Source organism: Malaya genurostris, chromosome 1 (genome assembly GCF_030247185.1).
Source record: "Malaya genurostris strain Urasoe2022 chromosome 1, Malgen_1.1, whole genome shotgun sequence".
Taxonomy (NCBI): Eukaryota; Metazoa; Arthropoda; class Insecta; order Diptera; family Culicidae; genus Malaya; species Malaya genurostris.
Genome location: NC_080570.1, coordinates 94,401,053 through 94,424,946, shown reverse-complemented (window position 1 = coordinate 94,424,946; position 23,894 = coordinate 94,401,053). Strand labels below are relative to the sequence as shown.

Sequence of the window (23,894 nt, the reverse complement as noted above, 5' to 3'; positions counted from 1 at the left end):
TGTCTTAAGTAACTAAAATTTATTTTCATCTTAAATATTCGTTACGTTAAGTAGTGGGGTACTTTATAAAATTTCACGATTAACAAATATTTATGAATATTTGAAAAAATCAATCCGTCAACAATTGATGGTTAGAAAACTATTTACTTCATTTTTACAAAAACAGTTAAAAAATTAGAGCGATCAGAAAAAAAAAAATTTCATACCATTCTGTTGAAAATAAATAACTTCAAAAACGATTACAATGAATATAAAGCAAATTAAGGAGTGTATCGAAAATAAGCTATCCACAAATTTTTCTTTCAAATTATGATAAAAAACGATATTTTATTCAAACTAAAAATTTATCCTTTATGGAACGAGGTTAAACTTGAGCATAATGAAAACCGGATGAAATAGAAGTTATTCCTTCACGAAGTTTCGAACTTTTGATCGAACGCTCTTCATCAAGTTCCGGACAAGTGTTTCATCGCATGTTTTGGACGTTTGAGCCCAAATTTTTTTAAGCTCCTGCATGGTCCCAGCTGCCTTACCAGTCTTCTTGAAGACCCTCTTCACGATTGCCCAGTAACGTTCGATGGGTCGAAGCTGAGGGCAATTTGGTGGATGGAAAATTTTTCTCAACGAAATGTATACCCTTTTCCGCAAGCCAATTGAGAGTGGTTTTGGCATAGTGAGCCGACACCAAATCCAGCCAAAACAGTGGATGTGTATTATGCTTCTTATATAAAGGCAGCAACCTCTTCTGGAAACACTCAGATCGATAGATTTCTGCATTTATAGTACCGGTAGTGTAAAAAATGGTTGACTTCAAACCACAGTAACATATTACTTGAATCGACCTGTCCGCATCGCACACATCCTCCCCAATGACGAAAGTAAAGTATTGTGGACCTGTAAGGATTTTTGAGTCCTCCTTTACATAAGTCTCATAGTCCATCAAAACGCATGCATCCGGACGCTTTTAAATACACGAATACAATTTTCGGGCCCTTGTTGCGGCTCGCTTCTTCTGTTCTACACTTTGTTTCGAGATTTTCTCCTTCTTCTAGGTCTTCAGGTGATTTCGCCTCTTGATACGCTGGATCATTCTGAAGCTCGTTCCTGCTTTTTGGTCAAATCACGTATTTGCATTGATTTGTTCTTCATGATTAGAGATATCACTTTCTGGTCCAGTTTCGGGTTGGAAGAACCGTGTTTTCTGCCTCTTCCTGGTAGCTCATCCAAAGAATAGTGTTCCTCAAACTTATTAATGATGGTCTTAACACTGGCATGATGAATTCCAAACTGTTTCGCCAATTTTCGCATAGTGCAACCCTTCTCATTTAGCCATGTGTCCAGAACCTTAATTTTCACATCCTTTTCAATACGCGACATTTTGAAAACACAAAATTTCAATGGCACAAACAAGTAAACAAACGAAAGCTGACCGCCAAACGCACAGCATGCTGTGATCTGAGCATAGAAAACCATCACAAAAACACGCGTACAACACAAATGTATGTGGATAGCTTATTTTCGATACACTCCTTATATTCTTTTTTCTTATTAGAAAGCAACGCACCGAAACAAAAGGCTAGTGTTATAAATATAACAATTCTATAAGAAAATTGACGAGAACTCATGGTAAAGTTCGAATGTGTTTCAAAGCGAAATTCCATTTTTTCGGTAGCATGCACCATAAACTAGAAGAAATATCAAGAAAATCCCGCTTTGTCCATGTCGTTCAATAAGCTAACATTGGGTAAACCGCATTTACCTTACATTGAGTCAATGAAACTCAACAGTTGAGAAACTGTAACTTACTATTGGTTATTGAGCTGAATCCCGAAGTTAAGTAGAATATACCCTAAATTAGGTAGCTTCCGGCTCCGTGTACACACTGCATTCGCGTGCCGTCAAATTGCTCAGTTATGTTTGTTTTCGAATAAAATGCATTTTGCTGTCATGTACTTTCCGAATACGTACACTCTTAGAAAAAAATGAAATCTCGGCTAATTAATGCTACTGTATGAAGTAATACCTTTGGACACATATATTCCGATGAATTTCAAGTCATATAATTTACAAATTACTCCAATAATTGTGGTGATTAAATGAATTCTAGTATAAAAATTTTAAAAAATTTGGACTGTATTTTGATTCAAAGCTTTATATGGTAGGGTAACAGAGGTATTTTGGCCACTTCATATATTTTGGGAAACCTAACAAACTTTATGGATTTAATCGATGCTATGTAACTAATGTTGCATCAATTTGAAGCTAATCACATTAATTTACCTACTGCGGAAAGGTTTTTCAAAGATATAACAACATTTGGTGGATATTTTTACAAAGTGGACCAAAATAAAATCAATACTAAAGTGGGTCAAAATACCTCTGTCACCCTACTGTTTAGAATTAATATTGCAATTGCTATTAAAATGGAAGGGGTTTCCGATTGGTAAGATGGCTTGGCCTCATTTGGAAAGTATATAGTAAAACGGATATATTTTAGTACAAAGGTATTCAATGCAAGTTCGATTAGGAATGGCTTTAAATCTCATCCTCTGTGATGGACACTGAATGCAATCGCATATTGATAACCTGATATCTTAACCCTCCTGAGTTAGATACTTCATACATTTTCGAAGATCCTCGCATAGCAGACTTTCATCGGTAACCACACCGTTGATTTCGATCTCGTTATCTAGAATGAAACAACAAATACTCTCATTTTTATCGATTTATTAATTTTTAGTTGGTTTGAAGTAAAGTCATCATAACAAAGCTCAGCTTAGCAAAGACTGAGTGGAAACATACATTGAAGAAGCCAAATAAATGAGAACTCACAGAAAAGATGATTTTTTGGTAAAATTTACGTTCAGAGGCAGGACTCAAACCTGCGTTCTCATGCTATCCGTGCATACGCGTTTACCATTTTCGCCACCCTGAGCTGTGCACAGTTCTACAACAGCATCGAGGTGGTAAGCGTACATCGAACAATGATCTAAATCCTAGCCGCCTCATGACCGGTACCTTATATCCAACCCTCTTTTCTGATCAGATCATTTTCATATTTTGAACTGGTTGCAGAAACTCTATGCATGGCTGGGCGCATCTTAGCAGCTCCAGTCTCCTCTGAGCAATATAACGCGAGATCTTTAGAAATTTTCAATGTATAGATTTGTATTTGATTCCTAAGTTTTTTTTTCACAAACGGCTTTACATTAGGTACTAATAAAAGTTAAAACTAAGTTCAACTACCTAGGTCATATGTCCTGTTTATTTTGTAAATGAATAAAAGTCGAATCGTTTCAAGTTATTCCCAAATTGATACATGCTAGGCAAAAACTAGTAAAGTTGCACATTAGTGTAGGAGAACGGGTCGTGTGTTTGATGTTTTTGAACTATCAATGGTCCCACGACAAAAGGGCCTAACTGCAAATAAGAGCCTTTCTTTGTTTACTTTCTCTTTCGGTTCTTACGGAGCTGTTATTGAATTTTCTTCCTAATTTCCCATACTAATCGAAAGCTTGTGGTTTTGACTTGTAAATTATGCGAAGGGTTAAGTTTCAAATATAAAATAAAATTGGTAATTCACAAAAGAAAAAGTGAACAAAGAGAAACTGTCATTTGCAATCTTGGTTGTGGAACTATCGATATGCCTTTACCAGTACATTTAAGTCTCATCGTTGAACACAACCTACTCTTGATTGGGGAACCGTTACCGTTACCATCATTAACTTGGTGAAAAATATTTGTTTCACTGCATGTAAACTTTTCCTTGTGTTAAATGTCTGCATATTTTTAGTTTAAAGAAGCATTTTTTATCTTCTGATATATCAAACTTTAAATACCACAACGCTGGATAAAAATGTGAATGTTGGTTTTGAATTACTTATAAACGTACTCAAATGAAATTTTTTTGGTCTTTTCGAAAATAAGATCAAATAAAAGCTAATATATGAAACAAAACCAAACAAACTTTGCGCTATTTGCTATTTTATTACTTCTGTTTTCGGTCGTACGAGAACTAATAATCGTTTTAAAACTGCACCATCTTCTGCACAAGCAGCATTCTTTCAGAACCAGTTGAAACTAAAATAAAGCAAACTAGAATTAATATGTTATTTGATGTTGCTGTCATGAACTGCAGTGGGATGAGACAGTGATAATTAGTTGAAGATATAAACGGATTTATAGCCTCAAGTCTGTACTTGATGAATGTGCAAAAAATAATAATTATGTTCCAGCACAGCAACTGATATTTCCTCCGAAAAACGACGATCTTTGAAGGATGTTCAAGAATTATTCGATCAACAAGCAAAAATTGATTGCTGGCTAAAATAGTGGTAAAGAAATACTGATTTATCTATAATATTCGTCAGTCCTCTGCGGTGCTATAATTTATGACGGCGGAATTAACTAACGAATTTCTTTGCCAAATTGCTTCACCTGCTATGTTTATTTTTAATTTGATATTTTAATTTGTTTTCATTTCACTTCCATATTTGTCGACGCACACATGACACGCAGATGATGAAAAATAATGATCCGACACATCATAAATCATTTCGGTTGCATTGTGGAGCCTTGTAACCCACACACGTATTTGCTCTGCTACGCTAAAGAATGAGAGTATTTATTATGGAAAAATATCTTAATTGATGATTTTCATCCTATTTGCACAACGAGCTTTTCATGAAATTCACCGTGCATCTAAAGTAAAATTTCCTTTTGTGTTTTTTTTACTCTACATAGGGTACGGAAGGTGATCAGCAGCAGTCCTCCCAGCAGCAGCAGCAACCGATGTATTCTCCACCCCCACCGTCCCAGCAGCATTCGAGCCAGCAGCTACCGCCTCCGCAGCAGCAGAATAATCACATGGTGAATCATTCGCAACCGTCACCACAGCATGGTCAACCAGTTCCACAAGTAAGCCCCCATATGCCCGGACAGGGAGGTCACATGCCGCCACAGAACAACAGCTATCCGCCACCATACGCATCACCGTACAAGTCGTCGCAGCAGGTGAGTTCCTTGTCTCAGACGTGCAGTGTGAAAGCTTATTTAGGAAAAGCATACAAACATTCTATGCTACAGGAATTTTCCTGATTGTTTAAAATCCATTTCCTATATCTAGTATCAAATTAATAATTGGTCTTATACACCGATAAAACTAAGTCGGTTTTCTGCACAGAAAAAAGTAAAGAAATTTGCACGACATGTCAATTACTGTGAAATAGACATCAGTTGTATCGAAAGTTCGATTGAGAACCGTCATCGAAATACCACTAAATTGAAATATGTGCACGATTGATGTGAATTAACAAAAAAAATTGTATTTGTGCACAGATAGAAAGTATGTAAATTTACTTATTTTTTACATGCACATCAAACATAAAATACATGACATCAAACATAAAATTAATTAAACGATTTTTGCCTTTATCATATAGAAAGGTATATGCAATCACTTGAAAAATCGAATAGTACAAATTGTCATATTCCATTCGACTCAGTTCGTCGAGCTGAGTAATTTCTGTGTGTGTGCATGTATGTGTGTATGTGTCAAAAATCTGACTTCAGGATCCCGAATTATAGGATAAAGTGCGCTAAAAAAAATTTACCGTCACTTGAAGCGGCGAAACAAAAAACGTAAGAAAATTCTAAACTGGCCTCAAAACTACTCCAATCGGTAGTCATTATCAATAGACAGCCAAACAATCCTGGTTCCCGGTTTCCGATTCCGGAAGCACCGATTTTCACAAATTTCTCATACGGAATTCCTGAATGTCATTCGGATCCGACTTCCAGTTTCGGAGTTGTAGGGTAAAGTGTGTTTTATAACACTTAACACTCTGGATACCAAGGGGGTAAACAGTTACGCGGACTACCAAGGGGGTAAAACAAGTTGGAACGCTGATTTTGACTGACTATATCTCAGCTGTGTTTAGACCAATTTAAAAAATTTGAGCACCATTAGAAAGGTAAATTCATCTGGAACAAAATGTTTTTAGGGTAATGGATAATAGAGTTGTATATCCAAAGTTATCCTAAAGAGTTTAAACCTTGTGTATCTTTTGAATAAAAAATTGGGACGTTTTTTTTCATGGCTATATCTCAGCCATTAGTAGTTCGATTTTAAAAATTTTATAATCATTAGACAAATACATCTCTCACAAAATAATGGGAATGTAATATTTGCCACTTTAAAATATCGAGCAAAAGTTTTGATCAAAAACGTAATCAAAAGTCCAAGAATAAATAATAATGCTAATGCATTTGATACCAGCTATAAATTTCAGATGAAAATAACATCAAATTTACCAAAAACTAAACAAATATTAAATCAAATCAAAAAATTAGATATTTTTTCACGAATATTTTAGATTCTTAAAAGTATTCGGCACTTATCGAGAAATGATGGAAACTAAGCATTTGTGAGAGACAAATGATTCAATTTGGTAATATTAATAATTTGAAGAATTTCACATTTACTGTAATATTTCCAAAAATATCGATATTTTTAAATATTATCAATTTTTGACAAAGTGAAATTGTAGTGAATTATTGTAAATCAATCGATTGGATTTTGGCGCCAATAAAAATTTGTAGCAATAAATAGTTAAATATTACATATGTGTTCGATTGATAGCGATCGAGTGATATCTTGCCAGTATTACGGGTGTCTATTAAAAAAAACAGAAATTAACTAAAAACACAATTACCTAAATGTATGAATTGATAGAGAACCTCCCGACAGCCGGCTGTCCAGAGTTTTATGATTTTGGTAGCCTACTGCTCAGAGCAATAAACATATGATACTATTATTCAAAAATTTATTAACAAACAACTCCTTCCTGTGATGCATGTAGAAATGCAGAAGATTCCTCGGTTTCTAGTAGCAACATGAATGTTAGTTCAATCCTTCCTTCCCAAATAGTTCTGCATTCCAAAAATTGCCGGCATCGGTATTGATCAGCATACAGGAATCAATGCAGTTTACACAATAAGTCACTACGTGCTATTCCCAAGCAAGTTGTTTCAAGAAAACATTTTGCAAGTTCAATTTGTTCTGATCAATAACGGAGTATCAATACACGGGCGGTCTCTAATGCAAATGCTATGCTAATCCCAACATTACAATAATTGATGTTACAAAAGCAAAACAATCATGGTGACCAGATGTAGTTGAGTGCTGGATATGCGGAAATCGTGGTCAAAAATTCCCAAATGGAAATAATTCCGATTTTTGTGCGATAATAGAACCGATTTGCTCAAGCAAAGAATCAAATGAAGTGTCTTAAAGTCCCAAAAAAATGCTATTAAATTTTATCTGGATCGGACTTCATGTTCGGGAGAAATGATTTTTTTGTTTCGATTTTAGAGGTTTTAACCTTAAGGATCATTCGTCTCTTCGGGCCAGAAAAATTTTGTGACCCTTTGTGCGGGGTTGAGAATCGAAACCAGGTTGGCTGCGTGAAAAGCATCGACCCATCATATATATCCGTCGTAATGATTATTAAAAAGGTGTACCATAGTTATGTAATGACTCATCAATCGATTACATGAGCAATCTAAGCGAATTACCGCTTGGAATTTTCGACCATTATTTCCGGTACATTCGGAATCGGCAACCGGGGCCTAACACAGCTGAGTTTGTGTGGTCAAAAACTAACGAGACCTTTAAAACAAAAAATAACCTACTAATTTTAGGCAAATTAGCTTCTTTTTGAATCTTGATTTATGCAAACACGCCCTTGAAATAGACTTTTGATCACTCGTCACTTTGTAATTTCGTAACAGCAATAGCAAGTTACATTGAGATGAAATTCAAAAATTGTTTATGGGGTTTTATGACCCTTCATTTGAAACTATTTTTTTTACAATCGGTTGCAACATCGAATATTGTGAAATTTTTTAGGAAATCTGAAACAATTTCCTCTCACAAATTTTAGCTGTAATAATATTTATCGACTGGTAAGTAAAAGCATCTAGATGATTGCTTTAAATTTCGGTTCCGATGCCGGAAGTACCTGCAATTTTGTATTATTAGGACGTTATACTTCGGCTATCATATTTGTTTTTGGGGGATTTTTTAGATTCGCCCGACTTCTGACGAAACGAAATGAATCTGGTGATAACTGCTTGTTGGAATTGAATAAATAGCAATTTATAAAATCTCCATAAGTTGGATAACTCAATACCACACAAAATACGACAAAATTTTTGTTTTCATGACAATTATTATTATTTGAATAATGAAATGTAAATAAAATATCATGCATTAATATATAAAAGAAATTGGCTGCACTGTCAATGCCACTAGTGATATACAGCAAAGACATCATATTAACAAAATATCTCAAATTTCCCGAACAAATCATTGGCAACATTCTTTTTTTTTGCGAGCATGGCGCCCTCAGACGAGTCCGCATCGAATCTTGTACATAGAAGTAGGCGAGAGAGATGTCAAATTCGTGCGCGCCAAAATAGCAGCACTGCGCTCCCATACAATCGACATGATATGTTGAATGTGATGCCGTGCGATGGCGTTGCTGAACTGAAGATTAATTTCGCTCCAAGCTGACAGGGTCTGCATACAGTCAACTACTATTAATAATAATTCAGCAGGCCCCATAGAAAGCAAACAAAGCCAGCTGTCTCGTCTTGTCTTAGGGTCATACTAGTTGATGCACAAAAAATGTCTTTGATGTTATATATGATAATATGATTGGGATGAGAAAGGTATCATCACACCACTAGGTGCATTGAAACAGTTTTTTTATCAATACATTGTGCAAATGAAATTTATCGTGGAGTAATCGTACACTCTAAAAAATTTTGAATTTTACAGCTGACTTAATCCCTCATACGATGTAATTCATAAAGACCTAATTTGTCAAATGACGGAAAGTTTTATTTGTAATGACTTAATGTTAGATGAGCTTGAATTTTACTTTTTCCGACTGTAACTTGCGTTCTACTAGCAGGTGCGACTATATGAATTTAAATGTTCCTTTTACCGGCCATGCAGATGCATGCTTCTGTGGCTCAGTCGATTATCAGACAAACTTGCGATCCAATGATTCTCGGTTCAAGTCCGCGCGGTGGGTTGCTACAAAATTCTTTTTTTTTATTTCAATGAATTTCATGTCATGGAGTTTTAGACACAATATTAAATGTTCTTTCACGTAAATTTGCGTGAACTGCGACGCTCGATTTATGTGCATCTAATAAGATGTACAAAATTTTAAGTGTGTATAGTTAATTTCAGATTTTCATAAATTAACATGCCGTGTAAATTTGAACATCTTTTCTGTGATATTACACAATATTCATATGCAGCTACCAACTAGTAAATTTGATATGTATATAAAGCCTTGGTATTACATTCCTGTAGTGGAATTTGCCCTTCTGTTTCAACAGATTTCGCAGCCGATTCAATGTGTACAGAACCATTGCATGGCTGGTGCTACGATTCTACTGACACTACGAATCCTTTCATACCATGTATATGCAGAGCTGATTTTGGACTTGTGACCAAATGCAACCTCTATCCCTAGAATGCTCCCGTGGGGTATTTCATAGTAAATTTGACGATATTCTTATATTATTAAATAAACTTCCTTGCGAAAGGTATTTGAATGAAACTGTATCGTTTATTTGTGAATACATTGAAATTTAGTAAAAATCACGAAAGCGTTTCAGGATTAAAATCATTGTTGATAATTCAGGGTTAGGATTTTTTTGGATTTCGCACACTTCGTAGCAGATTCATAGTGAACAGAACTATTGTATGACTTGTGGTATTATGATCATACTGACACTAAGAATCCTTCAGGTGGCTCGAACCACAACTGGCTTGTAGAACTGTGTATTGAACCACCAACCCGGGACTAAAGTCATACAAGGGAATGTTATGAACAATTTATACAATTTAACAATCGTTATAGTTTTGATGTATTTCAGTTCATGTATAAATAATAGGATTGGATTTGTGTTAAAGATCCTAGAGCATGATTCAAAATGATTGCAAGTTGATTTTCATCTGGAACCATTGGCTTTGGTTTTGACATATTGAGGGTTGTGTACACAAGCGTCAATGTCAGCCTTCCTGATAGAGTCTTGTACTATGTTCAAGAAGGCATTCGTATGTGATCGGCAAAATCGATATTCCATCATCCGACGATTACATCCCTGGCCAGAGAGAGGGTCCATCTTGAACCTATTTAATATTTATGTCTTATTTTCAAGTACTATTGAAATAACGAAAGTGAGATTTAAAATCAAAACTAATTGTAGCATATTGCTTCATATTTTCATTCATATAATTGAGTTGGCATTGAAAGCCAATGTTCTTTTTTAGTATTGTATATCACCTGTTGAAGTTCAAGGTCTAAATGATGAAAAAATCATCATTTTCGAGAATTTTTTTTAAATTATCATGTAACAAAATAAATTCAAATGTTTTGCATGATAGAAAGCATCATTCGAACAACAGTTTGTAATTTTTTCGTGGAAAAATACTGAAAAATAAGTTGGTGAAGAGGTATTTTTGAGAACGCTTCTTAAAAATTATGATTTGCGGTGTCCACTGTATCTCAGCGCAGACTAATAAGAAGTGAACAAATCAAAGCAGTATAGATAGAGTAGAAGTTTTTCTAGACCCCAGCGTTTCTGTTTGATTTTTTTTAATTTTGTAAATTTTAGGTGGTTGTTCAAAGTGAATACTACGATTTTTCACAAAAAATCCGCCATTTTGTAGTTGTAAAACCTCCCCAAAGTAACAAACAACGAAAAGGAAAACGTTGGGGTCTGGTTTTTTATATGTAGAAAGTGTGTGCAAAATTTTAAAAAAAATTGGTTCAGTACTTTTTGAATGACGATGGACATGGACTTTCAAAACCTGCTTTCGAGGAAAAAAGGCGTTTGAAGTTTTTTGTCTATAATTTAGGATCTAAAATTTTCAAAAATTATATTTTTCTTTGATAATTTGTTATAATGAAGCATGTCAAGAATGTTTTGTCAAGTTTTTAAGTCGATCAAGGCAGAAATCTTGGGCCTGTGTGCCGAGCTCTTACTTCTTCGCAGTATGAGATAAGCAAAGATAAAGGCCCATAACTTGATGAGTTTTGTTCCGATAGGCTTGATGAATTCTTGAAATGTTTTACTATGAGAAAATACAAATAAAATAATAAATAATTTTTCAAAAATGTTAGACCCTACCCGCCTCTTTAATCAGATGGTGCCATCATTATTATTCCGCGGTTAAGTCTTATGGTAAACAAAGTTGCATGGATTTAAACCAAAGAATTTATTTTTCGCAAATTTTTATTTTCGATATTTCAAATCGTTTTTAACTTTCCATCATCCGTTTGTTTAGTTAACTAAAGTTGAGACGTTTCACGACATAACGAAATATTTAAGAATTCTGGGTTAAAGTTAATTTTTTAATTAAAAAAAACGAACAAAGTTCCTCCTCCCCGTCATATACAAACGCAGATTTTTGATAACCCTAGAACCCTCTCCCCACAGAGAGTCTACATGGTTTATGAAATGACCACATAGATAATACTCATTAGCACAACCTTCTATGCAATCTTTCATCATCGATGATTATTAATGATTTTCGATTATTGGTTATTTGTCTTGCGCTAATGCACCGCAAATAAAATGATTACGACGATAACTGCAAAAACATCTTTATTATACTCTCAGTTTCAGTTGATATATTTTATTGTAGATATATTCTTTGAATTATAAAAAACTATATTCAATCTAGAGTTCATGGAAAGGTTCATAAGTGCATTTGATGTACTAACTTTTTCTGTACATCAAGATTACCATCTAAACCTGTAAAAAATAACTAATTTCTAAAATGGTTACAGCGAAGAAAAAAACTAATGAGCTGCTCGGGTCATCACTGTACTGTTGAAATTTGGCAAAGTCAATACACGGACGCAAAAAAGCTTTTGAAATCCATAAGAAACACTTGATATTTCGCTTCAAGGTTCCCATATGGAAATCATAAGTCAATCTTATGATCTTCAGAAAAATATTTTCATTGACCTACTTATGGATTTCATAAATCATACTTATGAAGTTCGTTAGGTAGACTTATGATTAATGTAGAAATGTAGATATGAATGTAATAAGTTATTTCCATATTGCATAACCCCTACTTATGAAATTCATCGCTACTATCTTATGGTTTGCATAACGATTGATACTGATTTCCTTGGTGAATATATGTATAACTGAAAAACACTGAAATTGTCATGATACACAATTTATTCTTTACATTGTTTATTTGTTTACAAAAACAGCACCTACCTACTACAAAAAAAACTTCATTTTGTCTGAATAGATAATGATTTCCTGTTTCGTGGATAGCAAATGATGAAATTCTACATATTGCGATTATTTAGAAATCTATCCAGTTCCAAAGGATATATTTAAGTCAAGTGAAAACGAGTCCGAATTCACAAAAGCTTCCGATTTCTGGATGTTATCTTCCTCCACAAACGCAACACTTTTTAATTGCTATGTCATGCATAAACAAGGTGTTACTATCATGAAATAAAATAATTAATAGAGACTTACATTTCTTTTCTTTCAATATTTTGGATATTTTGAAGCTAACGAATTTAGTTCTTCATCTCCACAGGCAATCAACTCTTTCAATTGTAATTTCGAATTATGAAAAAGTGTTTTGCACGCTTCACATGGTGCGCTTTGCACAAAGTTTCGGAACAAAACAACGGTGTCTTCGTTTTCCATTTCTATGGTTTGACTGTTCTTATAAGGAATGACATTTTCACAAGGTAGATTGTTATAAAAATCATAAATTGTGTTTTAAGTAATGCATATGTCATTGATATGAATTTCATAAGTCATGCTTATAAAGTTCATATGTGTGCTTACTGAATGCATAAGTCTTCAATGAAATCGAAATTTTGCTGGTTCATAAGTCACAACTTATGAAATTATTAAGTTTTTTATGAATTTCATAAGCCATGCTTATAAAGTTCATATGCGTGCTTACAGTCACGTACCCAGAGGAGGGGGCCCAAGGGGCCCGGGCCCCTCCCGAAATCAAAAATAGATATATAATTATTTAGAAGGTCTCAGACAATAATGGAATACAATAACAGTTCCAGTGGAAAAGTTTAAATTGTATGTTAAAAACACTCGTAAAAGGCACACCGAGAATTAGCTACATAAGCAATCTTCAGTAACATTATTTTTTTATCTATGGGCCCCTCCCGAAACGAAATTCTGGGTACGGGCCTGCGTGCTTACTAAATGCATAAGTCTTCAATGAAATCAAAATTGTGCTGGTTCATAAGTGACAACTTATGAAATTATTAAGTTTATTTTCTTCGGTGTAGTGGAAAGAAATCACATTTATTTATCACATTTTCATCTTTTACCAATATTAAATCAGTTTCTAAACCGGGAAAAAATATTATATTAAATAGTCTTATCAAATTCGTTATTGAAAAACAAATTATTCATTATCGAAACCTTAGCACTTTTGGACTTCCTGGATGTTTTTCCAAATCGAAACAATCTCGTTAAGGATGAAATTAAATCTGTTACCCTAAACTTTATTAAGATTTTTATCTTTTTCTTATTTCTTCACATTTATTCATCAACATTTCGACACTGATCTACAGCAAGTAAACATATACTTATTGCATACCTATAAAACTTATTCTGAGCTCTGCGTTGTATGCAGCATACAATATAAATGTGTAGGTGAACAGAGAGGTACGATATTAAAATGTTGATGCTTCATATACTTATGTCGTTTTCGTTTTTAAATTGCACTACACCGGTGTAACGAAAGCTGCACTGAAACCGTTCGTTTTTACCAATTGCACTACACCAGTGCTACACTTTTTCTGCACCTATACCACTGGTGTAGCACTCATCAAAAGTTTGGTGTAGCTCTGTGCAATGGAATCGTTTATTGTAGTCAATGGTTACTGTTTATGTTTTCGTCATTTTTGTTCGTTTATTCATGCCTCAGTGTAGCACTGCACCGGTGTAGTGCAAATTAAAAACGAAAACGACATTAGTTAAAACGATCAGCAATGCACTTTTCTCATACTCTAATCGTACACATGCAAGTATTTTCACCATTTCAACATCCCCTGTTCGCATACTTCGACAGTCGGAATTGAGCATTTATGTTTGTTCTCACGAATACATTTAAGAAAACAATCGCCTGCTATACTATGAAATCGTAAACTCGCTAGTAGTAGTTGTGCTATCGACGCCGATGAGATTGCGCTGCTTCGTTGTTTGTCGTTCGAACCCGAATGCACGCCCGAGCTAGCCAACATATAATGTAGCAAAGTAGTGTGGAGGTAGCAATCGTTTCATTGACAGACGGTGCACAAATTCGCCGGCTCCTAAGCAACATATCAGTGGAAAAGTCTGCCTCGAAATTCATTAAAAAAGTGTGTGTTGTCGACAGAATTCTATTTTTTATGTGATAAACGTAGTCCCATTGAATGAACTGGTGAGTAATTGTTATTTTTTACTAGGTCTCGTTTTGAGGTTGTGATTATGAATGTATTCATCAGTAAATTTGGTCTCAGCGTTATTTGCAACGATATTGTCTGGTGTATTCTAAGTGACGATATCCAAATGCCTGGACGTATTACTTCAACAGTCTCGCTGTACAACCAGATGTGATTGGTAACAAGCACATCCGAGTTTTCTTTATTCCGAATTCAATCCACTATGCAAGTGTTTGGCTCTTACGTTGGTCATAAACCAAATCATGATTTAAAGTGTAAATAGGATCTCAAATTTACTGCATTTCGGTATGCATCTTTTTAGTCTGTCACAATGATTCCCAATCTTTTAACATCACGGACCTATTTTAAAAATAAATTTTGTTATTACACTATTTCGAAAACTACCTAGAAGCAGGCCCGTACCAAGGATTTCGTTTCGGGAGGGGCTCAAAGATAAAAAACTATGTTACTGAGGATTGCTTATTTACCTAATATTCGGTGTGCCTTGTACGGTTTTTTAACAGACACTAAACTTTTCCAATGGAACTGTTATTGCATTACATTTCTTTAAGTTTACTGTCTTGTTATTTCTGTAACACATGTCTGAGATCTTCTAAATAATTATATATCTATTTTTGATTTCGGGAGGAGCCTGGGCTCCTCGGGCCCCCCTCTGGGTACGTGGCTGCATAGAAGCAATAGAATTTATTCTCTGTGAATTTGAAGTAACACAAAAACACTGCTACTGCTACAAACAACTGCTGAAAGAAAAAAAATTGTTCATGAAAATAATTCGCGGCCTTCCATTATTTGAAAAATCCTGCAAGTGCCTCGTTCGTTCGGTCTAACCAAAACTAGGTGCATTTACCTTAGAGAGGAATAAGCGCGTTAGGTTTATTTTTATTGCTAGCATCGTTTTAACAAAATATTGAAGAAGCAATATGAACAAAGTCGACCATAAAAAGTTTTATTTATGTTCAACGATGAGTTTAAAAATATATTTCAAACGAATCGAATCAGAAAGATTTCTTTAGTTCACCATAGATAAGAACTAAATCGATTTTGATTAACCTGCGAATTTGTTGGAAAGTTTTAAACAACATCCAGCTCAACCATTTTTAACGATGCCGTTCAAACATTTATTCAACATGTAACTTAAAAGCTTATCGATTATTGATCAGGATCAATGTATAGAACATATCTCAGATAGTGCTGTGCAATCAATCAATGTACAATGTACCGATATTCGCATATCTGTCACATATGGAAAATCGACATGTTGAGAAAAAGAAAATTGTAATCTTAGTTTCGAGTCTTTTGATTTTTTATGCTACAAAACGTTAAATTTTGTTAGTAACATAACAAATATTTCAATATTGCTTTAGCAAAATGTGCTATGAATGGAACTGATATACGGGTTTTCTGCATATAAGATAACTTAATATATTTTCTTTTCAAATAAATCCACAGTTAGTTTTTTTTTCGGAAGTATTGTGTAGATAGGTTTCATTTGATAAGTCTTCATAGGACTGATATGCGAGAATGGGCAGATTATCCCATCTGTAAATATTTTGACAACAACTTTATCCATAGTGAAAATAATTTATTCTTTCTTCATTACCCAAAAAAATCGTATGTGATGTTTTGGAAATCCATGAGATAGAAATTGAGATACAACATCATGAGCACTATTCAAGTTCTGATGCCGACAATTGCTCTGTTACTCTTTGTGTAAATATTCGAAGAAAGGCAATTTCGGGATCCAAAGATGTAGCCATCATTTTCACGCAAACTTCAAGCTCATGTTCTGAAAATTTCTGATGAACTTAACTCAATGTACCGAAATGTACGAAATTATTGTATATCTGAAACAAGAAATTTAAATCAAAGTTATGTTTCATTCACTCAAAAGTTACGAGAACCTTCAAAACGGAAGGAAACGTGTTTTAAACGAGGCGTCTCTCAACCTCTAGAAGCACAATGTTTTTTTAAAAGAACATATCGGAAATACCTCAAATTCGTAATAGCAATAAAACAGCTTTGTGCAAGAATTGAAGAACTTTTTACATCGAACAACGCTGTAAGTTGGTGTTTCGAATTATTGACATTCGAAATATAATTATTCTTCTTTTGGAAAGAAAGAGTTGTTTTTTACACATAACTCAACATACGATAACAACTTACTAACATAGAAAGATTTATGGCATTCAAAGATGTTAGCGACACCACGAAAAGCAAGTTGAAAAACAGCTGTTCCATAATTAAATGAGAAAACGCAATCGAGAAGGAGGCAGAAGAGTACAATCAATTACTGCTTCATAGCTACTTTCAGTTTCTTGCAATACAATTTGTGGTAATATGCAATAATAAATATAATATATGGCTGGACATCGTCAGCGGCAGACCCCTATGAAGGTGACTGGCACCATTAAAGAAGGTGACAAGCGATTATAAATACACTTTACTACTCAATGCTTGATCGGAGAAATAGGTATAAAGCGAGAAGACTAGTGTTTGATGGACAGAGAAGATGTTTGGATGTAAGGTATCGGTCGGGTGACGGCCAGGATGTATACCATGTTCGATATACGTTCTACTATGTCTGTCTGGCGTTTTAGAGTGACTAAAACAAGATTCAGAGTGGCGAAATGGTAGCGCGTATGCACGGAATGCATAAGAACGCAGGTTCGAGTCCTGTCTATGAGCGTATCTTTTTCCAAAAATTCATCTTTTCTGTTAGTTTTTCATTCATTTGGCTTCTCCAATATATGTTTCCGCTCAGTCATTGCAAAACTAAACTTAGTTATGGCGGCTTTACGTCAAACAACTAAAATTAATAAATCATCATCTTACATTTTTTTTTGTCTTACTGCTCATATTTGCATCAACAAAACCGTGTGATTTCTAAGATTGGATTGTAGAACACTATAAAAAGTACTTGATGTTAACAACACAGTTTACTTAAAAAACGGTTTACAATGTGAAATGAAATCTGGTGAATTTGAACATGTTTGCATTCAAACACGGACGACTAAAGATTTTTATATCACTATTATGTCTTATTTCAGGCCATGATGCAAATGCAACCGCATCTTCAACATCACAACCACCCAGGACAGCCACAAGCCCAACCACCGCCGCACCACATGCAAATTAATTCAATGGCTGCCCAGCAGCAACAACAACAACAGCAGCAAATGATGGGTCAACAACCACAAATGGGAATGTCACCTCAGCAACAACACCAACAACAGATGCAGCAAAACCACCTTACCAGTGCAAACATGAACGGAATGATGAACATGGGCATGACACCACCGCAGTCACACTACATGAATCAACAGGTAGGTCTAGTATTAATTTTACCATATTCGGAAACCTCCTTCCTAGTCCGCAAAGTCGGTAGGCAATGTATGACAATCGCGTCGAAAATGAATGTGGATAGTTAAATCTACTTTGAACATTTTAATTCAATCGCTTTTGGAATGCCTTGCATGGTTCATTATACTTCTTAAATTGATAATTTGTATACCCATAGTCATCTCATTAGTTGAGCGACTAGATTACTCGACTTCCAATCAAAGAATTTGTATCAAATCGGATACAATATCTTTGCTTTGGTTTTACGAAGCACTATCACACAAAAAAATAGTTCGTGATATGTGAAATACTGATGTTACAGTGGCGCAAAAATTCGGAGTGAAAGCATCAAGTTCTATTTTTACCTCTGAGCTAACGCATCGATCATAGAGCAGATCTCACTCTAGCTAATGGTTGAAGTATTATAGACAGAGTTGCAAATTGTCAGTCATGTCAAATGACCTTGACAGACTTACTAAAATCATCGTCAACTGTAATCGGTACGGTCAAAGTGTCTGTCAAATGTGATACTCGATAGTTCTATGACCAAGTAAAAGTATACTCAGTAAAGAAAGACAGACGACATTTTTGTTTCTCTCTCATTCTCCTTTTCCCTGTTGAAGTAAAAAAATTCCATGTGAGTACAAACACAAACATAAATTGATAAAGTTCATTGTTCTTTGCAAAAAGTCATCGGACTTCGGAGTGTTTCGATGTAAATGAATTTATTTCAATGTTTATGCTGCTCGATTAATATTTAGTCACATCGTAATCAAGCAGTGACAGGAGAAATGAAGATAATATCAATCGCATTGGCAATCAATGAGCGTCCTGGTGAGCGTAATATCAAGGGAATTTAAGTTATAACAGATCGGCTCTCAGACACTCGATATACGATGGTTGGTAGAGCCTGGTTGCAGACCCTGTCAGCTTGGAGAGAAATCAATCTTCAGTTCAGCAACGCCATCGCACGGCATCACATTCAACATATCATATCAATTGTATGGGTGCGCAGTGCTGCTGTTTTGGCGCGCACGAATTTGACATTTCTCTTCCCTACTTCTATGTACAAGATTCGATGCGAACTCGCCTGAGGGCACCATGTTCGCAAAAAAGGATGTTGCCAATGATTTGTTCGGGAAATGTGAGAGCTGGATATCTTGTTAATATGATGTCTTTGCTGGTTGGCAGCAATCCAGTGACATAAACTTTCCAATCTTCGTCGTGCAAAGTTGCTAGTTGATAGTGACATTTAGCAACTCTGATTTTTGTTAGTTGATTGAGCAATTACATTATGTCACAAAAAACAGATATCCAAGTAGATATATCAATTTGTATAAGAAATTTAACGGTTGTTTGAAAAAGCAATCACCAAGTAGCAATTCTACTATAGAGGCGCTTTGAGCAGCCCAGTACAATCCCTTATGGGCTCTTGCATTCGAGTTTTCATACAATGGTAATTCATGCGTGCAAGGTTGTTTTCAACGGTGATTTTTAACGGATTTTTACTTGTATGCTTTAAACAGCTTTTTTGAAAAAGTTTGTACTAGCTTGAATGTCTGTTCGCTGTGATTGATAATTTCAATAATTATAACGGTGTTTTTGGTTCCCATACTTGTATGCCAATAACGGTAACTCTAGGGGATCCATTCTCCAGCTGGAGGTCGTCGGCAGTTGCTGATGGGATGGATCTTAGATGGGGATTGTCCAGATGATGTGGGTACTTCTCGATGATGGCCGTATTATTTTGTTCCTGTGGGTCCGCTACGAAGACCCGGCGAGAGACCCGCATGTTGGTCATCAACTGGAGCGACTTCCTGTGGGCGATGATAGTGATGTTGCCGAAGAGAATGAAAGCAATATAGAAAAGTAAATGTTGTGGAAAACGGAATGGAACAAGGGGATATGGGAAAGAAATGACTAAGAACGACAAAGATCTAATTAGGTGACATTTAGATGCTGAAGAGACGGGAGAGGGGGAGCAATAAAGAATCTGCATCATATTGAGCTTTGCTACACTGCCCATACTCGCATATCAGTCCCATATCGATTTTCGCCAATTTGGATTTAGCTTGAGGAATGGAATCTTTCCTCAATAGACTCTCAGAAATTGCAATAAAAGTTGAGGGTTTTCTTCAGTAAAATGTGAAAAATATATCAACTCATGTCTGTCCCATATGTACCGGCATATCAGTCCCATTCAATGCAAATATCAATACCGTGTATTACCGATATTTCACATAATAATATCATGATTTAGCATTAGGTAGCACAATAAATAAAAAAAATCGGAAATAAAATTTTGATCGTCTTTTTCTCGACATGCCGATTTACCATATGGGACTGATATGCAAGTATGGACAATACAACTATGAGTGAATTGTTTTTAATAACGATATTTTCATTTGGAAATTTAATTAATGGGAGGTAAACATAAATTTCAAATCCTTCTTCATAAGGTCTCAATGGTTGTTTTGGGATTTATACGATATGTAACAATATCAAATCAAACGTTCAAATAATAAAAAAGAAATATAACTTTGATTAGATAACGTAATAATCAAATACATGCAAATTTACTAACTCAGGTGAAACTATATTGTCACATAAAGCTTCATCAATAATCTTCTCTCTTGTAGATTTCCTAAATTTATTTAAAAAATGCGTTGATAACATTATTTCCAATGAAAGAAGCACGACGACTGGGTTACTTGTACCAGTTTTATTTTGTCTCGAATATAAAGATTTTAACCTTCTTCTTCTTATTTGTTTGATTGGAAAGGTTACAATGACCAGCGGTTTCGTTTATAGTCACATGGACTTTACTATTTTTGACTACCGACGGTATCTCGTGGCGTTAGCACGAAAAAACTTTCTTTCCTTCTCGCAAATTACTCGAATTTCTAACGCACTATCCGCGAATCAACGTGCTTACACGTTGAGAGCTCCACCGGAAGTGATTTTAACCTTAAAGTCATTAGCCTCTCGAACCAGAAAATCTTTCTGATACTATGTGAGGAGTTTGGAATCGAACCCAGGTAGGCTGCGTAATAAGCATCTACTTACCTATCACGCTACACCAACAACCAACCCCCCTTGTAACAATAAAAGCTTCTTTTTCTAGAAATAAGGAAGTTTACATTGCTGTAAAAGGAGGATTGATGTGTGTTCGTGTCGAATCATTATCAAACAAAGTCTGTACATCTCCAGTTCTGAAAGGCGTCAATCACAATTATTGGTTAACGTGAAAAGTGAACTGTGAATGAATTATTTGGGACGCAACAATTTCTTTTATGTAAAACTTTGTATTGCATTTATAAAATTGATGAGCCAATCCGTCAAGCGGTTTTCGAGATGGCTTTCTAGCAAGAAGTGCTTCGACAAATATCGTAGAACAAACGGTTGGAAATTGACAATTGATATAGTCGGCCTGATACAAGTTCAAAGAGAACCAGACGACTCAACGGATAGGTGGCAGCCGAAGAAATGCAACCTATTCAACGCAATCAAGATGAGCGAAACCACGAGAGTTTGGTGCGGAAATCCACTGTAATCGTACGATCAAACGTACATTAAAGCAGATGCCAAACTGGTCCTCAAAGGTTTTCAAAAATGATGAAGATTTGATGTATGAGAGTAGATGAAATGGTGATAGAAATATGGCGCAAGTTTTTTTCGAGTCTGGTCTAACAAGCCAGATCTCATATGTTCGAGTCATGGCTTAGAAGGATTCATATTGTCCGAAGGATCGTAGCACTGGTCATGAAATAGTCCTGTACACTTATGAGTCGGGTGCAAAGTCTGTTGAAACGGAACGTCAAGTTCCGCATCGGAATGTAGTACCTTGGCTTTGCTTTATTTTTACAAGTACAGTCTTTGTTAGAATTTTTTTTTCTTTTACATACACTTCGATGCTACTCGAAACGAAGGTTTTTATTACGAAACAAAAGATACTCGAAAATGTTTATATGACTTGGATGAACATTGTCATCCTTGGATTAAATATTGTTTCAAATAACCTTACTTTTGCGTTTACAAATTGTAACTAAACACGAGCTAGCTTGTCGCTTGCTCCCATGTGGAGCCGGAGATGTACAGTACCAGAATAACCATACTGAGTGCTAATCTCGTTACAAAATTTACTGTTCAATTTTATTTCCACTATTACACGATCCACGCATTGTCATGCAGGAGGAAGCTTTTCTGTCTTTTCAATTACAATCAAACAAATCTTTTAAGCTACAAATAAGAATAATAAATTAGTATTCTCCGCACTTTGTAGATGCACAGTCAGCAGCAAGGGCAGCAGCACTCTCAGGCTCCTGGTCACCCGATGCAGCAGCAGCAACAGCAACAACAGCAGTCGGTGGGGGGTGGTCACATGAGCCCCCATCAAGTTGCCCCACCACTATCCGGCAGTCCTCCGCAGCAGAACGTACCGTCCCAACAGTGTATCCGGCACGGATGTCAGAACAAAGCGATCGTCAATTCGGACTGGGAGGATGAGTACTGCAGTAACGAATGTGTCATAACACACTGCCGGTGAGTACATGAATTGCGTTCTTCGTGTTACAATATCACTGATGTAGCGTTTGTTTCAGAGATGTATTCGGTAACTGGGTGCAGACTAACAACTCGCAGCAGCAAACATACTCAGCTGTTAAGTAAGCTGCTGGACTTCGGCACAGCCGGATTAACGAGAGGGTGCAATCCATGAGAGGCTCCCATTCAAAGCGTAACTATTAAAACAAACAAATATAATCGATTCGTAATTTACTGTTATTACTGGAAAAATTACACACTTTTTACAATGATACAACTTTTAATCTAAGGATAACACACTATAGCCAATAAGACGTACACAATAAAGTATAAAACATGATTGAATTGAATTCAGCAATCAAATACAACGTATCGTGGAAAACTATTTCAACCAACAAAAAGACAGCCAAAAGTTGCAATTATTTTTAGTAAGAAAATTGAGACCACAGTCACAGGAACAAAACTTGTTAAGTAAAGTAATTTCCAGAATAAAAAAACTGTCCTCTTTCTTCGTTATATTTCATATTGTAAATAGTTTTCGTAGTGATTTCTTCTCGTAACAGAAGAAATTGAGGAAAACGATCGAATGAAAAAAAAAAGAATAATATACGTGTATACATCTGTCTGTCACATAAACCGTGAGGCTGTATATTGTTATTTCTTCCTCTAATTTATCTCGATGATGTTGTTTTTCTATTAGTTTGTACAATAAAAACCACGATAGGCAAATAACTATTGAAGTAAGTAGTTGTCGTTATTAAAACCAAGAAATAAATTACATTGTAGTATAGAAAGACTCACAAAAGCATACAAGAAAGCAACAGAAAACAAACTAATGAAAGTATAAAACTGCAAATCATTTAGGTAAATGGCATGTAAAAGCAAACTAAATTAAAACTTCTCATCGTACGGTCCGGAGTGAATCGTTGAAGTATGGAAATTTACATACTTTCCGAATTCCGTTGTGGGGCATCATGCTCATTCATTATCACCACCTACACGTGAATATCATCATCATCATCAGTACTGCGGTTCCATGCTTTCTCATCACCATCATCAATCAAAATATATAAACCTCGTCCTGTCGAGGAACAAAATTTGAAGGAGGCGTAACAAATGCCAACGCCACGTCTTTTGTGCTGTTGAAATGGTGCCAATCAATACTTTATTGATTGTGAAAGGAAAAATAAAGATATATTCAAACAGTACTTGCAGATCGATAAGGCATAATACATACTAATAAAATTACTATTTTGTAGAAAGTTAAAGCTTCGTCGGCTTATTATTCTTCATATCACCATATAAACCATCTCGGACGAACATTCGTTCTAATCGTTTGTTCGTTGGTAGTTAACCGTTGTGTTGCCCCACTACTACCCGTGGACCTGCACCATCCGCCTTTATCGGCTTCGTTGTCCACTGATTGTGAAAGCTTTATATGTAATATCGAGTTTATTGACGACTGCTTTGGCT

At 35.4% G+C, this 23,894-nt stretch overlaps 1 protein-coding gene across 6 annotated transcripts in view; it reads left to right on the top strand.

Moving 5' to 3' along the window:
• Positions 1 to 23,689, top strand: part of LOC131425118 (TOX high mobility group box family member 3-like) — a 176,622-nt gene extending 152,933 nt beyond the window's left edge. For 5 of the 6 annotated variants that reach the window (XM_058586723.1, XM_058586722.1, XM_058586721.1 and 2 more), the window contains 4 exons: positions 4,744 to 5,013; positions 17,588 to 17,863; positions 22,162 to 22,421; positions 22,481 to 23,689. In XM_058586723.1, the coding sequence (XP_058442706.1) occupies positions 4,744 to 5,013; positions 17,588 to 17,863; positions 22,162 to 22,421; positions 22,481 to 22,547 (873 nt within the window). In that variant the 3' untranslated portion in view covers positions 22,548 to 23,689. Of the gene's footprint in view, positions 1 to 4,743; positions 5,014 to 17,587; positions 17,864 to 22,142; positions 22,422 to 22,480 lie in introns of all 6 variants that reach the window. The other variant, XM_058586724.1, reaches the window with a different exon arrangement.
• Positions 23,690 to 23,894: the final 205 nt, after the last annotated feature.